The sequence below is a fragment of the Pogona vitticeps genome, chromosome 2 (assembly GCF_051106095.1).
Source record: "Pogona vitticeps strain Pit_001003342236 chromosome 2, PviZW2.1, whole genome shotgun sequence".
NCBI lineage: Eukaryota > Metazoa > Chordata > Lepidosauria > Squamata > Agamidae > Pogona > Pogona vitticeps.
This window is the reverse complement of record NC_135784.1, coordinates 266,914,341-266,936,837: the sequence shown is the minus strand read 5'-3', so window position 1 is coordinate 266,936,837 and position 22,497 is coordinate 266,914,341. Positions and strand designations below refer to the sequence as shown.

General features: G+C 41.0%; 1 protein-coding gene across 11 annotated transcripts in view; it reads right to left on the bottom strand.

The window, feature by feature from the left end:
- The window catches only part of ARB2A (ARB2 cotranscriptional regulator A), a 274,609-nt gene that overhangs the window by 238,281 nt on the left and 13,831 nt on the right, over nt 1-22,497 (bottom strand). For all 11 annotated transcript variants that reach the window (XM_020793259.3, XM_078386307.1, XM_078386306.1 and 8 more), the window contains 2 exons: nt 14,847-14,912; nt 1,902-2,093 (listed from right to left, as the gene is read on the bottom strand). In XM_020793259.3, the coding sequence (XP_020648918.1) occupies nt 1,902-2,093; nt 14,847-14,912 (258 nt within the window). The remainder of the gene's footprint in view (nt 1-1,901; nt 2,094-14,846; nt 14,913-22,497) is intronic.

The following is a 22,497-nucleotide window of genomic DNA, read 5'->3' as shown; positions in this document are numbered from 1 at the left end:
TGCCCATTAAGTGAGGCACCACTGTATTTATATTCGCCTCCCCTAGGAGATGAATATGACTATCCCATGTCTAATCAGATTCTTGTATGTGTACCTGCAAATCAAAATAGGTTCTTTCCACTGAAATAGATTGAACCATATTCATGAAACATATGCACATATGGGGAATTAGAACTAATTATGAGATATATATCCATCATGAAGAACCAAGAACAGGCTTATAGGGAAGAACATCCACCACAGCTGTCAAACCCAACTGTGAAATAAAGGGGAAACACTGCTGAAACTATTTTCCCATTCTACATTTAAATTTAAACTCCTACAATAGGCCCCAATCATCAGTGTAAAGCCTAAATGTTAGGAGGAGGTAATACAACATCCTGAAGACAACATACAGCCATTAAATCTTCTTTTATTCTCCTTGCTGCTTTGCTCTGTGTGACCACTACCAATATTATACCACTGAAAAATGAACATCACTGCTACCACTTCAAATCAAAATGCCAACATTAACAAAAGTGGCAAAGATGCACCTCCACCCAATCAAAGTCTAATTCCTGTTGTTGTTGCACAACAGCAACCTCATACCGTATTTATTTATTTCTATCAGAACATTGCCGTGTACAGAATTTATTAACACTTACCTATAAGACATTAAAAATCTTTTTAATAAATTGTTTAAAGGGTATGTATAAAATTCAAAAAAATACGAGTACACTTCTCCCTTAAATTGCACAGATCTGAGCAGCACACTTTTGGTTACGCACATATTATTTTCAATAAATAAGTATTCAATAAATACTGTCTCTCTAGCTACCCAGAACCGGGGACATGAGTTCAACACTGAAGGCTTCAATGTGATCTACTTATCCCCAAACACAACATCTGTAATTCAGCTTCTAGATTAGGGGAATCACAAGGACCTATAAGGCTCATTACACATGGTATTGTATGGAAAGGATTATCAATGCTAAAGAAGAAAACCCTGGTAGAGATAACTGGTCTCTCTCTGTGTGTGTTAACTGTTTATGCTATGTAGTTAAGTAGTTGCAGGCATAACAGTTATACATAGATTTTAGACTACATGTGGGTTCGGCACCCCTAACCCCAGCATTGTTGGAGAAATGTAGTTTCAATTCACAACAACAATGCCCGACATAATAACTATATTTAAAATGTTTTAGAAAAATGGAAAAATAGATAGCATTTTCTTTTATTTCTGGACTTAGAAACAAGTTCTTATTATGTTCATAAACTTTCTTCTCAAGTATGTCCAGAAACAGAGGTTTTAAATCTTCAAGAAAACTTGGTGAGGTTTTTAATGGTTTATGAAGAATCATGGCTTATCAGAATTCCAAGAAACTCAAAATTCAGGACATTCTCAAGTAAATTGGAGTATAACTTGGTCAACATGTAACAGTTCTGTAACACAACACTGTGAACCACTCTAATGCATGTTTTGTGTTAAGCATCTGACTTAGTCAAGTAATTTTAAATGATCCACCTGTATGCTTCATAGAACATACTGAAAGACTTTTTGGCGGGAAAGGGCAAGAGCTTAAGTGACTTCTAGGATCAGCTTTCTGTAATAATAAGCAGAACAATTTGTGTTTCAGATTGAGATCAGGAACTTTTAAACTGATTAAATGAAATTTAAGAGAAGTCAGTTTCTAACAGGTTATTGATTTATCTGCTCCACAGACCACACAGTCTTCAAGACAAATAAACAATTGTTTTCCTGGAAAAAAATATTATATAGATGTTTTAAGTATTAAGCTCAAACACTGGTAGGTAAACATATATACTTAAATATAAACTAGAGATAATAGATGTCAATGAATTGAGGTAACTACCAGTACAAAGCAAACAAATATTTTAAAGGCTAAATAAAATTATCTTACCTCAATAGCTCTTTTGATATATGGTATCTGAGTGCCACTATCCAGATCTTCATTTATAATCAGCCTTCTTGCCCACTGTCCTGCTCTGACAACACCACTACCATGGATTAAAACCATCAGTTTGTCAGGATTTGTCATTGCATCCTCACTCATAAAGATAAAACTCCTGGGTTCACTCTCCACAGCATCTACCTAAAATTAAAACAAACCAAGCATTTATTACAGGTACATTTTACAGACTGCATGAATAAACCCATAATCTAATGCTTATTATCAGTAATTCAATCAGTTTCTACCAAAATGCTCAACAATCAACTGAAAATTTAATGCAATGCCCCTAACTCAGTTTTATAAAATTTAGAATATACTGTACATGGCATTCGCTGTTGACAGAATGGCAACTGATTCACAAAGTTGTAAACCCTTCATTTTCACATCGTCATTACCACCAGGTATTTCTCCCCACACTCTTTATCTATCACATTTGTATCCTGTTCCTCCTCCAAAGAGCTCAGAGTGGTATTTTTAATCTCACAAGATTCTGAGGAAGGTTAGACTGTGAAAATATGACTTGCTCTAGGCCACACACAGTGCACTTCATAGTTGAACAGAGGCTTCAAACTAAAAGCTATTTTTGTGCTCAGTGGTGTCCAGCTATACCAAACATCTAGCAATTAAATTCAAAATGCCAAAGAGCAGTCACAAAAACAGTTCTGCAGAACTTAACTGCTTCAAATACACTGGCTGGAATCCTGTTGGCAGAAGTGTGCTATCTTGCAGTAGTTTGTTTTCAGATATTAAAGGCTTCCTTTCAACCCGAGGCTTCTCCAGACCAAAAGTGTCCCTAGGGAGCCTTGGAACCTAATTAATGCCCATGGTTGATTACATAATTAGCCTTTGCACCTCTGGCATTACTCAAAAAGATTTTAGCCAATACATGAATTATATGACCAAGCTGGCAGGCCACTTACTTATTTGCCCTGGCCATTATCAGCAACAATCCATCTATAGTCACATACCTGCATCATACAATAAAGTAGCCACATCAACCCATTTTCACATGGTACAGGACTGTGTGTTTCAGAAATCAGCCTCAATGGACAACTGCAACAATACTTATGACTCTAGTGAATTACCTTAACTTAGATAATTGTACCTGCTTGATCTTGTCTTTGTAGTCCAGGAGCAGGCAAGCTAGTCCTCACTACAGTTCCTATAAGCCCCATGCAATATGGAAAATGGCAAAGATGTATGGGATAAATTGTAGTCCAAACAACCTTCAGGCTATCAGGTTGCTTATGGCAGCTATAACCTTTGCTGTCATTGATTATGATGTATTGAACTATAACATCTAATGAGAAATTATGCAATGGCTCCACTTCTTGCTGATAAGAATGCTAAAAGCAGTGATGGGTCATCCCATTCCAAGACCAGTTCCATCTTATCTTCCTTCCTTTGACATATCTAGGCATAGCTGCCTAGTTCCAGCTCAGATTATTCTAAGTTGGTCTACTATGCAATTCCCCCTTGAAGACAGTCAAGAAACTTCAGTTGTGCAATGGCTGCTGTCTGGACACTGGAATTGTGCTTGGCTTTGGTACTGGAATGGACCAAGGCCAATAGGTTCAAGTTGAACCCAGACAAGATGGAGATCACCCTCCAGGGAGGCTCTGACAGGGGGTATTCTCCCCAGACTGAATGGTGTAAACCTCTAGTTTATGGATCAAGTTCAGAACCTGGGCATTCTCCTGGACCCAGCTCTCTTAGGACTCCCTGACTGCAGCCGTGTCCACATCCACCTTTAATCAGCTGAGGCATATCACCCAGCTCTACCTCTACCTAGACAAGGGGTCCCTCAAGATCTATTACTATAATGCTTTCTATGTGGGGCTTCCCTTGAGATTGATCCAAAGACCACAGCAGTTTAGAATGTGGCCACCAGGCTGGTGACAGGTATGAGCAAATTCAATGACTCCACAGTCCTGGCTCGCCTGCACTGGCTACCTGTTGCCTTCTGGATCAAGTTCAAAGTGTTGGTGCTAAAGCACTTATGAAATAATTAAAAGAGTTTGGAGAAATGGCGGTTCTGAAAATAAACCATAGAAAGACAAAAATGTATCTTAAAACATGCAATGTAAAGAAATAGAAGACCTCTTGACTCTTACAAATTTTCAAGAGGGACAGAAAGTAAAATATCTTGGAATAAATTTTACAAAAAACCCCAAGTACCTTAATGAAAGATAATTATCTGAAATTGATGGAAGAAATAAAGAAAGATTTGACTAAATGGGGAAATCTACAATTAACAATGATGGGCAGAACTGCAACAATCAAAATGAATATTTTACCAAAGCTGATTTTCTCATTTCAAAACATTCCAGTGGTTTTGAAACAATCAATATTTAAAGAACTTGATCAGATTATATCTAAGTTTGTTTGGCAAGGAAAGAAACCAAATATAAAATTAAAGTCACTTCAGGACAGGAAACAGAGAGGAGGATTGGGTCTTCCAAATTGGCTGTTATACTATAGGGCTGCCTCATGAACGTGGATTAAAGATTGGATTTTATCGGAAAATCAAAGACTGTTAAAATTAGAAGGTCATGATTTGAAATGGGGGTGGCATGCCTTTCTTTGGTAAGGTAGAGTGGATGATTTTAAACAATTTAATAACCATATTTTGAGAAAATCTTTATTATGGTCTTGGACTAAAATTCAAAGACAGATGTATGTCAAAATACCATGTTGAGTAATGCCAGTGGAGGCATTTTCTCTTCCAAACCTGAAAGAAAACAAGAAAATCTTAAGGTATAGAAAAGCACTAAAACCAGATGGGACATTAAAAAACAAAGATGAACTAATGACACAGGGGTCTGATATAAATTGGTGGTCACATTTTCAGTTGATTTCAAGATATGGTAAAGATAAGCAGCAAGGTTTTTATTTAGACAATAACCCCTTTGACAGAGTTCTTCTGGATCCAAAGACAAGCATATTAAAGCATTATATAATTTTTTTTACTAGATTTTGATACCCAGGAGGAAATGGTTAAAGAATGTATGATAAGGTGGGCACAGAATATTGGGCACAATATAAGTTTGGATCAGTGGGAACAAATATGGAAAAACAATACAAAACTTACTAAATAAATATTTTAAAGAAAAAATATATAAAATGTTTTATAGATGGTATACAACTCCCACAAAACTAGCCAAAATGGATGTTAGAATTTCAAATCTTTGTGGGGGATGTAAACAAAAAGAAGGTTCTCTTTATCATATGTGGTGGTCATGTGGGACAGCTCAAAATAATGGGAAAGGGTTGAAATGCTTTTGCATGAGGTTTTAGAGATTCCGATAACTGTAACCCTTGAATTTTTTGTTCTAAATATAATCCCGGATTCAATAGACCTAATGGAAAAATATTTAATTATCCATATCTTGACACCTGCAAGAATTCTTTTTCCTAAACACTGGAAAGACCCGGAGAAGCCATCTCAAGATTAGTTAATAGCAAAAATCCTGGATATGGCAAAGATAGATAAACTATCAGAATGGCTAGAACCATGAAGATTGTTGGCATAAATTTTATGATTGGCTTAGAAATAGAATGTAAATTAATATTTGATAATTGACAACCTAAGATCAATTTAGAATTAGAATATGTATTATAAATTAGTTACACCGGAAACTTATGTATCTTTGAAATGTAATAGATAAGAATGAATATTGTTCATGTTGATTTGCAACCCCCGTTTAATCCCATGTCCCCTGTCCCCATCCCTAACTTTAACCCCTAAAATAAAACTTTTTTATAAAGTTCAAAGTGTTGGTGCTCAGCCCTTCACAGTCTGAGACTCCACTACTTCTCAGTGCATCTTTTCCCAAGGTCATCCTCCCACATCACCATATCCTCCCAGACTATGCTCCTCTGGATGGCCACTTTGAAGTAACCCAGAAAATCTTCAACAAGTCTGGTCTTCTCAGCTGTGGCACCATCTTTCTGGAATCGGCTCCCCATCAAGCTGCCCCCCACCCCATTTTTAAGAGGTTGTTGAAGATACTTCTTTTCAAGAGGCCTTCCAAGACAACCTCACTTGAATATTTGTCTCTTGCCCCGCTGACTTTGGAAAGGCTGCACTGTAGCAGCTTAATTGTCTTATTTTGCCTATTTCTCTATGTCATGTTTATTACAGCAGCATTTTTTCTGTTGTTATCCCCTGTTTGGCTTTACATGTAAACCAGCCAGAATAGTGCTTTGCACTAATGGGGCAGCATATAAATTTTCATAATCTTTTTAAGGAGTTGGCTTTAACTTTACAAGTCCAGGGTCTGAGTGCTTTCAAAAGCTCCTCCTATATGATCATAAGTGGAAATTTTATTTTATGACACAGATTATATTTCATGTTCCTTGAATTACAGATGGGAAGTGTACACAAGAGAAACAGTCTTTTCAACTGTAGGCTTGCCTATGATAGTATTCTTCACCTACTACAGCACGTCTTTGCATAGACTAAATACTATTTTATTCTGTAGAGCATAATCCTAGCTTCACATCTTTCTGGTCATATTGCTTTGCTATTGTTCCATTGAAAAAGCCAGAGAGTTCCAAAAAAAATCTACTTCTGCTTCATTGACTACGTAAAAGCCTTTGACTGTGTACACCACAACAAACTATGGCAAGTTCTTTAAAAAATGGGACTGTCTGACCATCTATCTCCTCAGAAATCTGTATGTGGGACAGGAAGCAACAGTTAGAACTGGATATGGAATAACTGATTGGTTCAAAATTGGGAAAGGAGTACAACAAGGCTGTATATTGTCTCCTTGCTTATTTAACTTATATGCAGAATACATCATGCAAAAGGCAGGACTGGAGGAATCCCAAGCCGGAATTAAGATTGCCGAAAGAAACATCAACAACCTCAGATATGCAGATGATACCAGTCTGATGGCAGAAAGTGAGGAGGAATTAAAGAACCGCTTAATGAGGGTGAAAGAGGAGAGTGCAAAAAATGGTCTGAAGCTCAACATCAAAAAAACACCAAGGGGGAGATATGGAGGCAGTGACAGATTTTACTTTCTTGGCTCCATGATCACTGCAGATGGTGACAGCAGCCACGAAATTAAAAGACCCCTGCTTCTTGGGAGGAAAGCGATGACAAATCTAGACAGCATCTTTAAAAAGACAGGTTACTTACCTGTAACCATGGTTCTTCAAGTGGACCTCTGTGAATTCACAGAAAAGGGTTAAATCAGCGCCTCCGCTAGATCTCTCGGAATCTTCTCAAGCTTTTAATAGAAAAGTAACAAAGTTTTAGGTTGCCTGTACTGCGCATGATCCGCCCGCCAAAGATTCAGTTCCATTTATCCGCCACAATAGCCTGAGCATGTAGCAGACCTAACCAGTGACGGATAGTGGGGAGGCTGGGCGGGATTGTGTGAATTCACAGAGATCCACTTGAAGAACCACGGTTACAGGAAAGTAACCTGTCTTTCTTTAGTGTGGCCTCTGTGAATGCACACAAAAGGGTTGACTAGCACGCTCACTTACCAAAAGGAGGGCCGTCACTGAAGTACAGATGTCAAGACTGCTCTCCCGAAACTTGTCTCTCTCTTAGCCCTCAGGTCTAGTCTGTAGTGAGTGATGAAAGTTGAGACATTAGACCAAGTAGCTGTCCTGCAGATGGCAGGCACATCAATACCATGTAGTAGGGCTGTAGATGAAGCCATGGCTCTGGTGGAGTGAGCCCGAAGGCCTTCGGGTGGAGTTTTATGCTGAAGGTCGTAGGCCAACAAAATATTAGAGACAAGCCATGTGGAGAGTGTCGAAGATGATGCAGGCGAGCCCTTCTTCTGTCCATAGAAGCATAAGAACAGTCTGTTAGAGCAGTGGTCCCCAATCTTGGGCCTCCATATGTTCTTGGACTACAACTCCCAGAAGCCTTCATCACCACCTCTGCTGGCCAGGATTTCTGGGAGTTGAAGTCCAAGAATATCTGGAGGCCCAAGGTTGGGGACCACTGTGCAAAAGGATCAGAATTCCGTAGTCCAAGAGGCATAAAATGCTAGTGCCCTTCTAACGTCAAGGGTATGGAGCATGCGCTCAGTGTCAGTTACAGGATCAGGAAAAAGGGTTGGTAGTATCAACATCTGGTTGAGATGAAAGTCTGTGACTACCTTAGGTAGAAATGAGATGTCTGGGGGCAAAGTACCTTGTCTTTAAAAAAACTGCAAGAACGGTTGGTCAGATCTACGAGCAGCAAGTTCACTTGCTCTTTGAGCCGATGTGATGGCCACCAAAAACAGTGACTTACAGGACAGTAAACAAAGATCGCGTGTGGCCATAGGTTCAAAGGGTGGACGCATGAGAGCATGTAGCACCAGTTGGAGGGACCACTGAGGAACCGGTGGTTTAACAGGTGGTCTTAAGTTAGTAAGACCTTTAAGAAAATATTTCAGAGTAGGGTGAGAAAACAGCCGGGATGAACTTGACTCTCGAGGTTGAAATGATACAATTGCTGCAATGTAAACCTTTATGGTACAAATGGTCAAATTGTGATCAAACAAGTATCGCAGGTATTGTAGTAGAGTAGACAATGAAACAGGGGTGGGCACGAGGTGCCTAGTTTCAGCAAATTTCAAAGAGTTCTTCCATTTGTAGCTATACAGGAGGGAGGTGGAGGGCTTCCTAGCCTTATCTGAAACCTCCTTGATTTCGGGGAGATCCTCCACGCTGTCAGGTGCATGGTCTCTGTGTCTGAATGGTACACCTTGCCTGCATCCTGTGTCAGGAGGTTCGGCAGGAGAGGTAATTTTATGAAGTCTGAAACCATTGTCAAAAGCGTGGCAAACCAAGGTTGGTGATGCCAGAAAGGTGCAATGAGTATCACCTCCAACCTCATCTGGCGGATCCTTATCAGAGTCCTTTGTATTAGTGGAAGTGGTGGGAACAGGTAGAGTAGGCCGAAAGTCAGGGTACCATGAATGCATCCCCAAGAGTTTTTGCCATGCCCTGCTCCATACAGACTGCATTTTTTTGTTGTGGTGAGTAGCAAACATGTCCACTATGGGAGTTCCCCACTGGTGACATAGTGAGCTGAAAACTCCGCCATTTATTTTCCCATTCGTGGGTTTGGCTTGTCATCCGGCTCAGCTCGTCTGCCAACATATTTTCTGTTGTGGAGACATGTATCGCCACTGGAAAGATGTGGTGCTGGTAGCACCATTCCCAAAGGTGCACAGCCAGGAACAGGAGTGATCCGGAGCGAGTTCCTCCCTGTTTGTTGATATAATACATGGTCGTGGTGTTGTCTGTAACCACTTGAACACCACAACCTTGTGTCAGTGGGAGAAAAGCCTTGAATGTTTTCAGGACTGCTATGATCTCCAGATGGCTGATGTGGAGATTTCGCTCCTGAGTGGACCACAGGGCATGTACTCGGTGTTGTCCACAATGCGCTCCCCATCCTGTTGGGCTCGCATCTGTTGTCACCTGTATTGAGAGCTGAAGAGGTCAGAAGGGGCGCCCTATCAACAGATGAGGGGAGAAGTTCCACCAGTGAAGCTGTTGAGCCAGTTCTGGTGATACACGAAGAGGCTTTCCTTGGTGATCTTTCATAGAATTGAAGAGAGTCAAGAACCAAAATTGCAGGGATCTCATCTTCAGGCATGCGCTAGAGCTGGAGTCGTGGATGCCATGAGGCCTAACAGATGTTGTGCATGTTTCGCAGAAACAAGTGCCCTTGGTCAAAATTTCTGGACAGCCTTCTGTATTTTCATTATTCTTTCTGTGGGCAGAAAAATCCGACCCTTGGTGGCATCTAATCTGGCACCAATGTAGTCTACTATTTGAGATGGCCTGAGATGTGACTTTTTGACATTGATTGACAAGCCTAGGTTCCACAGAACACGAAGTATGAATTTTGTGTCTTTTAGAACCTGGTGCCTCAATGGTATTTACTGTACTTAGGCTGAGGTTGGATGGAGTAAGACTTGGCTGTTTTCTTCATTTTGTGGAGCTCTTCCAGATTTCCTTCGTTTTTTTCATTGAAGAGGCCCTTGGAATCAAAAGGCAAGTTTTCTACCCATGTCTTAAGATCTTCCATTATGTTAGCTGCCCTGAGCCATGCGTGTCTACGTAGGGTGACAGCTGACATAAGGACTTTGGATGCAACTTCGGTCGCATGTCTGGTAGATAACCTCTGGTGTTTTGATACGGTTCGGGCTTTTTCATATGTACAGTATTTAGGAAACCTTTTCTTATGTCCTCAGGAACCAATTTAAGTGCTGGTAAAATCCGAAGCCAAAGCTGTTTTTGGTAAGCACCCAAGGCTGTCTGGTAATTTGTGACACGGAGGAGGAATGAGATAAGTGAATAAATTTTCTTTCTGAGTACCTCTAATTTATTTTATTTATTTATTTATTTATTTTTATTTATTTATTTAATTTATATGCCGCCCACTCTACCCAAAGGTCTCTGGGCGGCTTACAACAATTAAAGTTCAATGCGATAAAATAAAATGATCAAAATACAGTTAAAATACAATTAAAAATACAATTAAAATTAAAATTGCCATCACTAAGACCCACAGTTAATGTTATTTAAATTAAAAGCCTTCTGGAACAGGAAGGTTTTGACCTGGCGCCGAAATATCATCAGTGTCGGCGCCAGGCGAATTTCAGTTGGGAGGGCGTTCCATAGTCTGGGGGCAGCTGCCGAGAAGGCCCTTTGTCTACAAGCCATCCCTCTTACCTCCTTGAGGGATGGCTCTTTCAAAAGGGCCCCCTGGCTAGATCTTAACAGCCGGGTAGGCTCATATGGAAGGAGGCGGTCCTTCAAGTATCCAGGGCCCAAGCCGTTTAGGGCTTTATATGTCAAAACAAGCACTTTGAATTGGGCCCGGACAGCAACTGGTAACCAGTGTAAATTATACAGAATCGGCTTGATGTGCTCTCTGGCGGCCCCACCACTCACCAGCCGCGCAGCTCGATTCTGGACCAGTTGCAGTCGCCGGACCGTCTTCAAAGGCAGCCCCACGTAGAGCGCATTGCAATAATCAATACGAGATGTTACCAGTGCATGTGTAACTGTCATGAGACTCCGCTCGTCCAGGTAGGGCCGTAGCTGGTATAGTTTCCGCAGCTGGAGGAGGGCGCCCCTGGCCACCGAGTCCACCTGGGCTTCCAGTGTTAGACTGGGGTCCAGGAGCACCCCCAAGCTGCGGACCCTGTCCCTTAGGGGGAGTGTAACCCCATTCAGGACAGGGAAGTGGCCCTCCAACCTGTCCGGCGAAGCACCCACTAACAGCACTTCCGTCTTGTCTGGATTGAGTTTCAATTTATTAACCCTCATCCAGTCCATTATCAGGTCCAGACACGAGTTCAGCACAGAAACCGCCTCACCTGGATTGGTGGAAAACGAGAGGTAGAGCTGAGTGTCGTCAGCATATTGCTGACTCCTCAGCCCAAACCTCCTGATGACCTCTCCCAGCGGTTTCATGTAGATGTTAAACAGCATGGGGGACAGTATCGAGCCCTGAGGAACCCCATGACATAAATGCCATGGGGCAGAGCAACTGTCCCCCAGCACCACCCTCTGGATACGGTCAGCTGCCCTCCTTGTTTATTGGAGTTACATGGGATTTTCCGGTTGGTCTTGAGCAGCTAGTTTCAACTATCAGAGAGTTGGGGATAGGGTGTTTGAGAAGAAAATTGGTGTCATCCCCATGGACATGGTACAAATTCTCTGTGCGTCTAGACATAGGGGCTGAAGTGGATGGCTGGTTCCAAGTATCCTTAATGATGTCCATTAAGGCTGATAAAATGTTAGGCCAAGTGGTGGAGATCTTTCTTGGTTTATGTCCACAAATATGAGGTTCTCTGTAGGTGGAACAAGTTGGTCAATGTCTATTGTGAGGGGTTTTGCCAGTCTTGAAAGCATCTGAGCATATGATGAAAAGTCCTCAGAGGGAGAGGAAGCATGGTTGTCAGCAGCATCAGATTCAACTACCTCTCCTTCTGGTAATTCTCCCACCGATGGCTCTTGAGGGACATCTTTCTAAGGAGCAGAGGAGTCAGCTGAAAACATGTCATCTTGATCTGAGGTCGAAGTATGATGGAGCCTCCTGTGTGAAAATTTCTCAGCGTCGTGGGAAGAAAAAGCAGTCTGCTGAGAAGATCGCCCGACAGTCGACGCCGAAAATGGAGGAGCTGACTCAGCCAGACGCTTTATTGTATCCCTGGTGATGTCCTTTCTCTTGTCGACGTCGAGCTGCTTTCAACGTCGATGTCTGTGGGGGGATGTTGATGGAGAAAAAGAGGTGGAAGAAGCGTATACATATTTCACCCTCTTCCTTCTTCTATGCCTCTCGCTTGATGTCAAGGAGGTGTCAGAAGGGTAATCTCTTCTGTGTCGATGCCGATGTTTCTTACGCCTCAGTTCATAATGGTTGGAGTCGTCAGATCTCTCTCTATGTCAGCGTCGAGATGACCGAGGGAGTACCACCACCTCACATCGAGGAGATCGACGCCGATCCGGAGAAATATGTTTGGTCTTGACTGGTCGCTTTCGAGGCAGAGAGTTCGGTCTCGAAGTAACGGAAGACACCGATGGAGCCAAAGATGCCCGCCCGGTTGACACAGGGCTATGAGGGGCAGAAGCCAAATCTGCAGTAGCACATGCAAGCTGGCTTGGTGTCGGAGAGGAGACGCCTTCAGGTGGTAATGGCTCAGCCTGTCTAGGAGGAAGCGAAGGTGCTGCCTCCAAGAAGGACTCTCGGTTTCTTGAGGAGTCTTCGACTCAAGAGACCGGAGGCAACTGTTTATGATGGTCCTTGGCAGCCTCCTGCAGCCTTCGTTTTTGTTTGTTTAACAGGCTTGGAGGAGGAACACGTGGTCGCCTTCGATGCCGATTTCTTCACAGCAATGGACTTTTTCGCTGGTTTATCAGAGGCTTTACTGAGGGAAGATTGAGGTGAGCCATTTCGAGTCTCAGATCAAGGGGTTGCAGTGGGGGAAGCAATTTCCATTTCTGAAGGCTTCAACAAAGAGAGTAGTATCCCAGAGGTGATACTTAAGTCTCTGCTGTCTGGCTTTTAAAGCACCTTTAGTAAAACCTTTACAATGTTTACAGGATTGGGTTAAGCAAAAAGACAGCGGTCATGCCCGTCATGAAAAGGAAGCTTCCTAGAACAAACGCACTGGCTAAAGGGTCCGGAGCATGACATAAGCTGGTATAGAAAGGAATCTTCCTACTTTAAATATCGCATGATGAGGTGAAGAGGCGGGAAAATCCAAGGCAACCAAGTTAGTGGAGAAAACGCAATAGGAGAGACCAGATGAACAGTCCAAGGTGCAGGCAACAGAAGACAGAGTAGTCAGAGGAAATTCCAAGTTCGAGAGCCATAAAAATCACTCGAAAAAACAGTAAAATAACAAGCTTGAAGTGAGAGGTTCCAAACCGCTCGGTGGAAAAATGGAGCTGAGGCTTTGGTGGGTGGAGCATGCGTAGTACAGGCAACCTAAAACTTTGTTACTTTTCTATTAAAAGCTCGAGAAGATTCCGAGAGGTCCAGCGCAGGCACTAATTTAACCCTTTTGCGTGCATTCACAGAGGCCACGCTGAAGAAACAAAGACATCACCTTGCCGACAAAGGTCCGCATAGTCAAAGCTATGGTTTTTCCAGTAGCGATGCATGGAAGTGAAAGCTGTACCATAAAGAAGGCTGACTGCTGAAGAATTTATGCTTTTGAATTGCGGCGCTGGAGGAGACTCTTGAGAGTCTCCTGGACTGCAAGGAGATCAAACCTATCCGTTCTGCTCACTGGAAGGACAAATCCTGAAGCGGAGGCTCCAATACTTTGGCCATCTCATGAGAAGAGAAGACTCCCTGGAAAAGACCGTGATGTTGGGAAAGTGTGAAGACAAGAGGAAAAGGGGACGACAGAGGATGAGATGGTTGGACAGTGTCACCGAAGCTACCAGCATGAAATTGACTCAACTCCAGGAGGCAGTGGAAGACAGGAGGGCCTCCCGTACTCTGGTCAATGGGGTCACAAAGAGTTGGACAAGACTTAATAACTAAACAACAACATTACATTGTTCCGTTGGTGTTCCATACTGATGGTGAGATGCTGTATCCAATATGTCTCTCTACATGCAGAATGGATTCTAAATTCCTCGGTGAAGCCCAAAAGCCATCTATTACAGTACAGCCCATCCCATGCACTGAGTTGCCTCTACCCCGTTCAGGTGTTATTTAAGTTTGTAAAGGAAGCCAGACATTTCTGGTATCTCACAAAAAGTTTGTAACGGAGATTAGGCTGACAGGACAGTTGAACCGTTGACATACAGTGAGCTTCATACAATGAGCAAGGTTTCAATCCTAGTTCCTTCATTTGAACAACACATCAAAATCCCTTAGACTTCTTCAGCCTATCCATTATAGTACACTATTTTAAATATTCCACTGGCTGCAATCCAGCAATAAGTCACAACTCGAACAAGCCCACAAAATCACTGAGGATTTGGTGAGTCAACATTAAATTCCATTGAATCAATGTGAGTACTAGTGAATTCCAGCCATTATTAGTTATCTCTAACATGTTAGAAATGTATAACAAAGACTTTTGTGGCACCTGAAACACAAACAGGTTTTATTTGGCATTAGTGTTCGTGAATTGCAGCCCACTTCACCAGATGCATCTGACACACTCGATCTAAATCCAAAGTTTATGCCAAATAATGTTGTAGTCTTTAAAGTTTCACAAGGCTTTTTGTTGTTCTGCTGCAATAAACTAACATGAATACCCTCCAGAAATTAATGACATGTACGATCTCTGAGAAACACAAAGAACTATGACATAAAAATTCTAATTCCTCGACTTCATCCTTTTTACTGGTAAGATGTTGGCAGCAGGAGACATCTGTGCATATTTAACTCACCGGGACATACACTTTTTTCAAATGGCATTCTTCTTCCAGTAATTTATATACATATTTAGTAATGATCTACAATAGAAAGATATATATATATTAATCATATAGATTCCTTTTGTATTTACATACATTTTAAAGCAAAATTTACTTTTCTGAAATATGTGTATATTTCAGTTACATGTATTAAAAACTAATTTAAAGATGAATAAAGCTTCTCTTACTTCTCCCAATAAATGTTTCTCTAGACATGCAGCAAGTTATACAAGATTTCACCTACTTTTGCAGTATGAATTGTGTGCCCAAAGATTAGGGGTAAGCACCATTCCATATATAAGAGATAATCAGAAGGACAAGAATGGCTCTGTTTTGCTTAGAAATGCTTTCAAATCATTTTCAAAAAGCAGTTCTCCTAAAACAATCTTCCTTTGTGACTGCACGTCCTGTGTATGAGCCACACTGACAGCAGATCTTTATTCAATCTTCATTCGCTGAGCAGAGAAGGGACAGGTCAAAGGTGTTCTTGAGAGAAAAAGAAATCTAGCCTGCCTTCACTCAGTGGGAGAGGAAGACTGAGTTTATGTTTTCAAAATGGAAGACAAGGTACATTTAAGAAATAATTATTGTAAACTTAAGTAAGAAGTCTGTTTCAGTCACAATAGTGATCTAAATTCACAGGAGTGTTTCCCGAAATCAAAATAGAGAGCCTGTTTAACATTTCAGGAAGACCATGTTTCAAGGCATCTTTCACTGGAATCTTGATCATGCTAAATTTCTGGTTTGTTTTTCTCAACTGGTTCTCAACCAGAAGAGAAATGCAAATAAAAATTCACCCCATTGCTGTCTCCTGTCTAACCGTACCAAAAATAAATAAATAAAAATAGAAGGCCTTGATAGGAACTTGAAAGGTGCAGGTACAACCACTCTGAGGATGAGCTTGCTCCAGCAAATATGTCATCTAGTCACCATCTTTTCGAGCAAATCAGCTCATTCCCTCCACCAGACCAAATAGCAGGCTAAATGCCCGTGTAGCCTGCCTCTTGCACCTAGGCAATGTTTGTGTTTCTGATGCAAAATGCACCAAACAGAAGTGAAATCCCAGTAGTAGTCAATCTATTGCTTTCTGCATGTTTGTAGAGTACAACTCCTGTCAGCCATAACCATCACAGCCAATTCCTGGGAGTTATGGAACAAAACATGTGCAGGATGCTGGTCTGCCTACTACAATCAACAACATTTCAAGTATCTAAAGACACCAACCGAAACTTCTGAAGCCTAGACTACTAAATCTACCTCTGTTTCTTCCAACATATTGTTCTCCAGATGCTTTGCACTACATATCATTACAGTATTATTGATCGTGTCAGCTGATACTGTTAAGATTAGAAGCCTAAACAATCTATAAGGGCATCTGTTTAGGGAAGCATATCAGACAAAAAAAATAAAAAATAAAAAACAAGAGACAGAAATGTTGTGGCACCTTAAAGACTAACCGATATAGTTTAATTTGGGTTCTCAGATTAAGGTGCTATGACATTTCTGTCTCTTGTTTTAATTATTTATTTCATGCTTGCAGAGACTAACTCCTTTGAAATTTGAACGTTTGGAGAAGGCTTCCATATCTAAATTCCCAGGGGGTGGGGAGGGACACTGGAACATGTTAGCTGGTAGTACTTATGTATGACAACAACCTATTATCTTCCATGTATTTCTATGCATGTATTTTCATGTTCAATACTGGAGATTAAAAAGAGATAACCCTTTTAAATCTCCAGTATAAATTAGATTACATATCTAATATAAATTAGATTACAAAAGCTTCACAGTATTAGCAGGAAGATCAGTATTTTAGAATATCATTCTCTACAGTAATGCTGAACAAGAATATAACTCTGAGCAATGAGTTGATTTAAAACATGTTTATCCCCAAGCAGCATGTAAGAAACATGTTCCCTGTATAATTTTACCCCTAAAGCCTAACTGTCTATGGTTCACTGAAATCATCTTCCATTTTATGAAACAGTAAAACAGTTACATTTGTACAGCCTTGTAACTTGAGAGCGAAGAATCATTGAGGCAAACATAATTGTAATAAAGGACTCAAATTTGTATGGGTTAGCTACGAAGTACCATCTAATGTATGGAAGAAGGCAAGTACCATATTCATGGTGAATAAACAGATTTATCAAGCTCACAATGCTTCTTCTTACACACATTTTTAAAATATTTTAATTAATTTTTTATTTAATACCCAGTTTCCCCGAAAATAAGACAGGGTCTCATATTAATTTTTGCTCCAAAAATGCATTTGGGCTTATTGTCAGGGGATGTTTTAGTTTTTTCATTGTACAACAATCAACATTTATTCAGATACAGTCATGTCATCTTCTGGTTGCTGCACAATGATGAAGGGCAGGATTTCACTTAACTAAGACTTATTTTGGGGGTAGGGCTTATATTAGAAGCATCCTGAAAAATCATACTAGGGCTTATTTTGAAGTTAGGTCTTATTTTAGGGGAAACATGGTATTAAAACTAAAATACAAATTCAATAATAACTACATACAATGCACATTTATTTGTGAACTTCTACAGGTCAGTAAGTGAGGCAAGAGTATCTAGGCACCAGCCACTCAAACCTATGTACAGAAATAACTGAGAGCATTTTCTTTGGACCTCAGAGATTGCAATAGGACAAAAGGGAGGATACTTTTTATAAGGTGAAACTTTTGTAAGTACAAGAGAAGTAAGCAAGTACATTCCTTTCCACAAATCACATATGAGAGTATACTGTGAGGGCAGAATGCCTCATACCATTCAAGCAGTCTAATCATTGAAGGAGCCAAGGTGGGCTTTTTACTTAGTGGGGTCCAGTTTTTTGTTTGTTTGTTTGTTTCTTCATTGGTGGAGGATTGCGAGCATCCCAAAAAGCACTTCAAGGGTGAAAGGATATTTCCGCAGATTATTCCTAGTGATCATTTATCTTAGGGAATCTGAGACTACACTTGGGGTGATAAGTTATGGGGGAGTGATGATTCAGGCAGATTTCTCTCACCATATTCTTGATTTGTAAGCTGACTTTTAGGGTTATGTCTTAAAAGTTAGTTTGTAAATAGAGTGTGTTTAAGCCAATATACACACAATCAAAAGAGTTACACATCATTTAAATTTTGTTGTCTTGTTTCTTGACTCTTAGTTTCCTACCAGTGCATAGATGGCAATGAGCCATCTCAAAAGGCTCTTTTCATTGGAAACCTGAGACAGGGTACAACTCAAAGTTCTTGTTATGAACCATAATGCCTTATAGAGCTTGGATCCAGGGTATCTGAAGAAGCATCTCTCTTTATATGAGCCTGCCTGGATTGTCAATCTTTCAGAAAAGACCCTTCTCTCTCTTTCCCACCTCACAGGCATATCTGGTGAGTATATAAGAGATGTCCTTTCCAGTGACTGCTCCCAGGCTCTGGAACTCTCTTATGATGGTGATTAGGCTGGCCTCTCCCTGCTGTCCTTCCTCTGGAAGGCAAAGGCCCTATTTATTAAGATAAGACCTTTGGACACTGATTAGTTGCTGGGGAACAGGATTTTAAGGGTGGATGATATATTTTTAATCCTGCTGTAGTTCTGTATAGTTTTCAACTGTTTTAATATAGTGTCTGTTTTGAAAATAAAGATGTGAAGACTGATAAAGATATACAACTGAAGAATTATTAAGACCCATGAACACATTTCAACATAAATGGAAATATGGATCTGCCACTAAAATATATCCCTGTATTTAATTCTTCCTCACCAAAACCTTAACTCTTATGCAGGAAACCTTACTCTTTGTTCAATTCAGATATAATGCCAAACCCTACAGAACAAATGTTTCAGAAGAGGATATAATGCCAAACAGCACAAGAACTCTAACAGAGCTTTGGATAGCTAAGCTTCTATACCTCCTGCTGCCTCTGTTTCTCTTACATACACCCATTCTGCAACTAGCTCCACACCATCTGCAGCCAGATGCCTCTGCTCCCGGGCAGTCCCAGAGCTATAGGCTTCAGCTGCTGCAGCAATGGTATTTATTTAAATTGTTAATTTTTTGAGCATGCTAGTGAATTATGCTGAATAATACATAACAAAATTTCAAACCTACAGTTTTGAAAACCTTTCAACTCACTTGCACCATGAAATAAATAAGGGATATATCCCTGGTCAAAAGAAAAGATCCATGTTTAATACGGAATCTACCATTACTTTGTTATATCTTCGTTGAAACCATCTCAAAGCAAGAACAAAATATTATGCATCTAGAATGTAAGTTGTCAGTTCTTCTGAAAAATATATCACCATATGTGCTTTCTTGGCACATTTCCCTAAAAGCAGGAGAGAAAGAGATAATTTTCACCAATTAACTTCTAAAAGTTACATATATGGTTCTCCTGGTAAATTATTTCAGTCCAACTCCACTCCCTTCTTGCAGCTATTTAATATTAAATATTTCTTGCCATATCAATTAATAGCTCCTTTTGAAGACAGTAATGGAATCACAGGACATTCTGTTACACTACTATTATTATTATTATTATTATTATTATTATTATTATTATTATTATTATTATTATTATTATTATTATTATTATTATTATTATTATTATTATTATTACCACTACTACTACTACTACTACTACTACTACTACTACTACAGTGGTGCCTCGCAAGACAACTTTAATTTGTTCCACAGTCAATGCCGTCTTGCGGAAAATTCATCTTGCGAAATGCGTTTTCCCATAGGAATGCAATTAATGCGTTCCTACAGGGGGGGACATTTAAAAAGTTGCTTACCAGGTAGGGAGCAGGGGAAGCACCATCGAAGGGCTGGTGGGGGTCCCCTCACTGCGATCCCTGGCTTTGGGGGTCCCCCGGGACTTCCCTTGCACCATCCCAGGACTCATGGGGCCCTCCGCAACTGCAATCGCCGTCTTCAAAGTCCTTCGGAGGCTTCCCCTGCACCATCGGAAGATTCACAGGGGACCCCCTCACCACAATCACCGGCTTTGGGGGTCCCCCAGGGCTTCCCTTGCACCATCCAAGGACTTGCAGGGGTCCCTTCATGCGGTGATGGGCACTTGCAGAAGCTTGCCAAGCACCATTTTCGAATTTCTCGCCCTTTCCCCCTGCCTTTGGCAAGCCTTGGAATTTAAAAAGGCTTTCATTTTTTTCTTTTTCCTTTTTACGTTCTGAGGCTTGCCAAAAGCAGGGGGAAAGGGCGGGAACTTCAAAAATGGTATTTGGCAAGCCTCTGCAAGCGCCCATCGTGACGTGGAGGGACCCCCGCGAGTCCTCAGATGGTGTAGGGAAAGCCTCCGAAGGGCTCCGAAGCCGGTGCGCGTGGTTACAGGGGACCCCTACCAGTGCTCCAGTGGTGCAGGGGAAGCCATTGCAGAAGGGGTAGTTGTGTTAGTTTGTGCATTATAGGTAAAAGCAAAACAGAAACAAAAAAGTTTAAAAAGACAAAAACATGGTGGCACCTTAAAGATTAACTTTTATATACAGTGGTGCCCCGCATAGCGAGGTTAATCCGTTCCGGATTAACCTTCGCTATGGGGAAACATCATTAAGTGGGACGGGGAAACCCATTGGAACGCATTAAACGAAATGGGCCCAAAACTCACCGGTCTCTGATGTTTCCCCATGTCCCTGCGCCCATTTTGGGTGTCCAAGCGGCCATTTTTAGTGCCCCGGCGGCCATTTTTAGTGTTCCGGCGGCCATTTTGGGTGTCCCGGCGGCCATTTTTAGTGTTCCGGCGGGCATTTTGGGTGTCCAGTGGCCATTTTGGAACCGCCAAACAGCTGTTCCCCCATCGCAATGCAAGGATGCCCTCGCATTAGCGATGGGGAAATCCGCATCGGTATGCGGATTCTTCGTTAAACAGTGCACTCATTATGCGAGGCACCACTGTAATTTTAATTTGAGCTTTTGTGGACTTGTTCACAAAAGCTCACAATGAAAATATAAAAGTTAGTCTTTAGTGTTTTTGTCTTTTTTTACTTTTTATTTGTATTTTGCTTTTACCTATAACCATGTGGCTCAGCAGTGGCCAGGAGTACCTTTGCACAGTTAAAACTAGCGTGCCTACTACACCCATTTCTTGAGAGGTGTGACTGGCCACAGTGACACATGCCCTAGTTACATCTCAGTTGGATTATTGTAATGCATTCTACATGGAGCTGCTGTGTTCAAACACTTCAAAGGATCCAAAATGCCACAGCCAGATTGTTGACTGGGGCTGGTTACAGGGAACATATAGCTCCCTTGTTACAGAGCTCCACTGGCTGCCAATCCATTTCTGGGTACAATTCAAAGTGCTGGTTTTAACCTACAAAGCTCTAAACAGCTTCAGTCCTAGCTATCTAAAAGGTCACATCTCCCTCTATGAGCCTGCCTAAGTATTAAGATCATCAGGAGAGGCCTTTCTCCTGGTCTCACCACCCTCACAAGTGCACTTAGTGGCGACCCAGGAGAGGGACTTCTCTGTAACTACTCCCAGACTCTGGAACACCCTCCCATGGGACGCTAGGTTGGCCCCATCTTTGCTGTCCTTCTGCAGGCAAAGACCTTACTCTTCAGAGGTAGGCTTTTCCTTAATGCCTATGCCTGGTGGTGTGAGAGAAGTTTTAAATGGATCATTATGCTGTTTTTTTAAATGTGTTTCAATACTGATCTTAGTTACCATTTTAATATGCAGTAATGCTTGTTTATACTTGCTTAATTACTGCTTTTAGCTTTTAAATACTGTTTTAATGATGTAATCCGCCTTGGGTCCTTTTGGAAAGGTTAGATAGATAGATAGATAGATAGATAGATAGATAGATAGATAGATAGATAGATAGATAGATAGATAGATAGATAGATAGATAGATAGATAGATAGATAGATAGATAGATAGATAGATAGATAGATAGATAGAAAGACGGGCGGGCGGGCGGGCGGACGGACGGACGGACGGACGGACGGACGGACGGACGGACACTATTTTTGGAGGTTCTAACATTCTACAAAACGAACATGTTGTGATTGCAAAACCAACTGGGACATACTTCTAGACAAACACAAAGCTATCAGTGATAGAATCTTCTATATTTCCTTCAACCCATTATCTAATGCATGCAAGCATTTCATTTATGTTTTGAAAAGGTAAGAAAATAAGTAATTAGCTTCACAGATCTGTTTTACTTCCCAGATTTTAGAATACAAGCCAAAAAAGTAACAAAAGGTATTTATACACATGAAAAGATAGATGATTCATAAGAAAGAAAACAAAGAAACACAAATCTTCATAGTGCTTATCTATGGTACTAGTAGATTAGTACGTGTGATGTACTATTTCTTCTCTGGCTCCTAATAAATTTGATTCCAAAGAAACAGGAAATATCTGTAGATAGCAAACATTCCTCTTCAAATTAAAAATCATTATTTGTTTATACAGGAGACTCAGAATAATTCAAAGCATCTTAAAAAGAAGTGCCTTCTGAATCTCTTGGTATTTTTTCTGCCTTCTTGGATAGATAAATAATTTTATGCAACATTCCAGTTACAGCGGTGCCTCGAATTACGACCGTCCCTACTTACGACCATTTCGAGTTACAACCAGCTCCAGCTGCAAAATTTTGC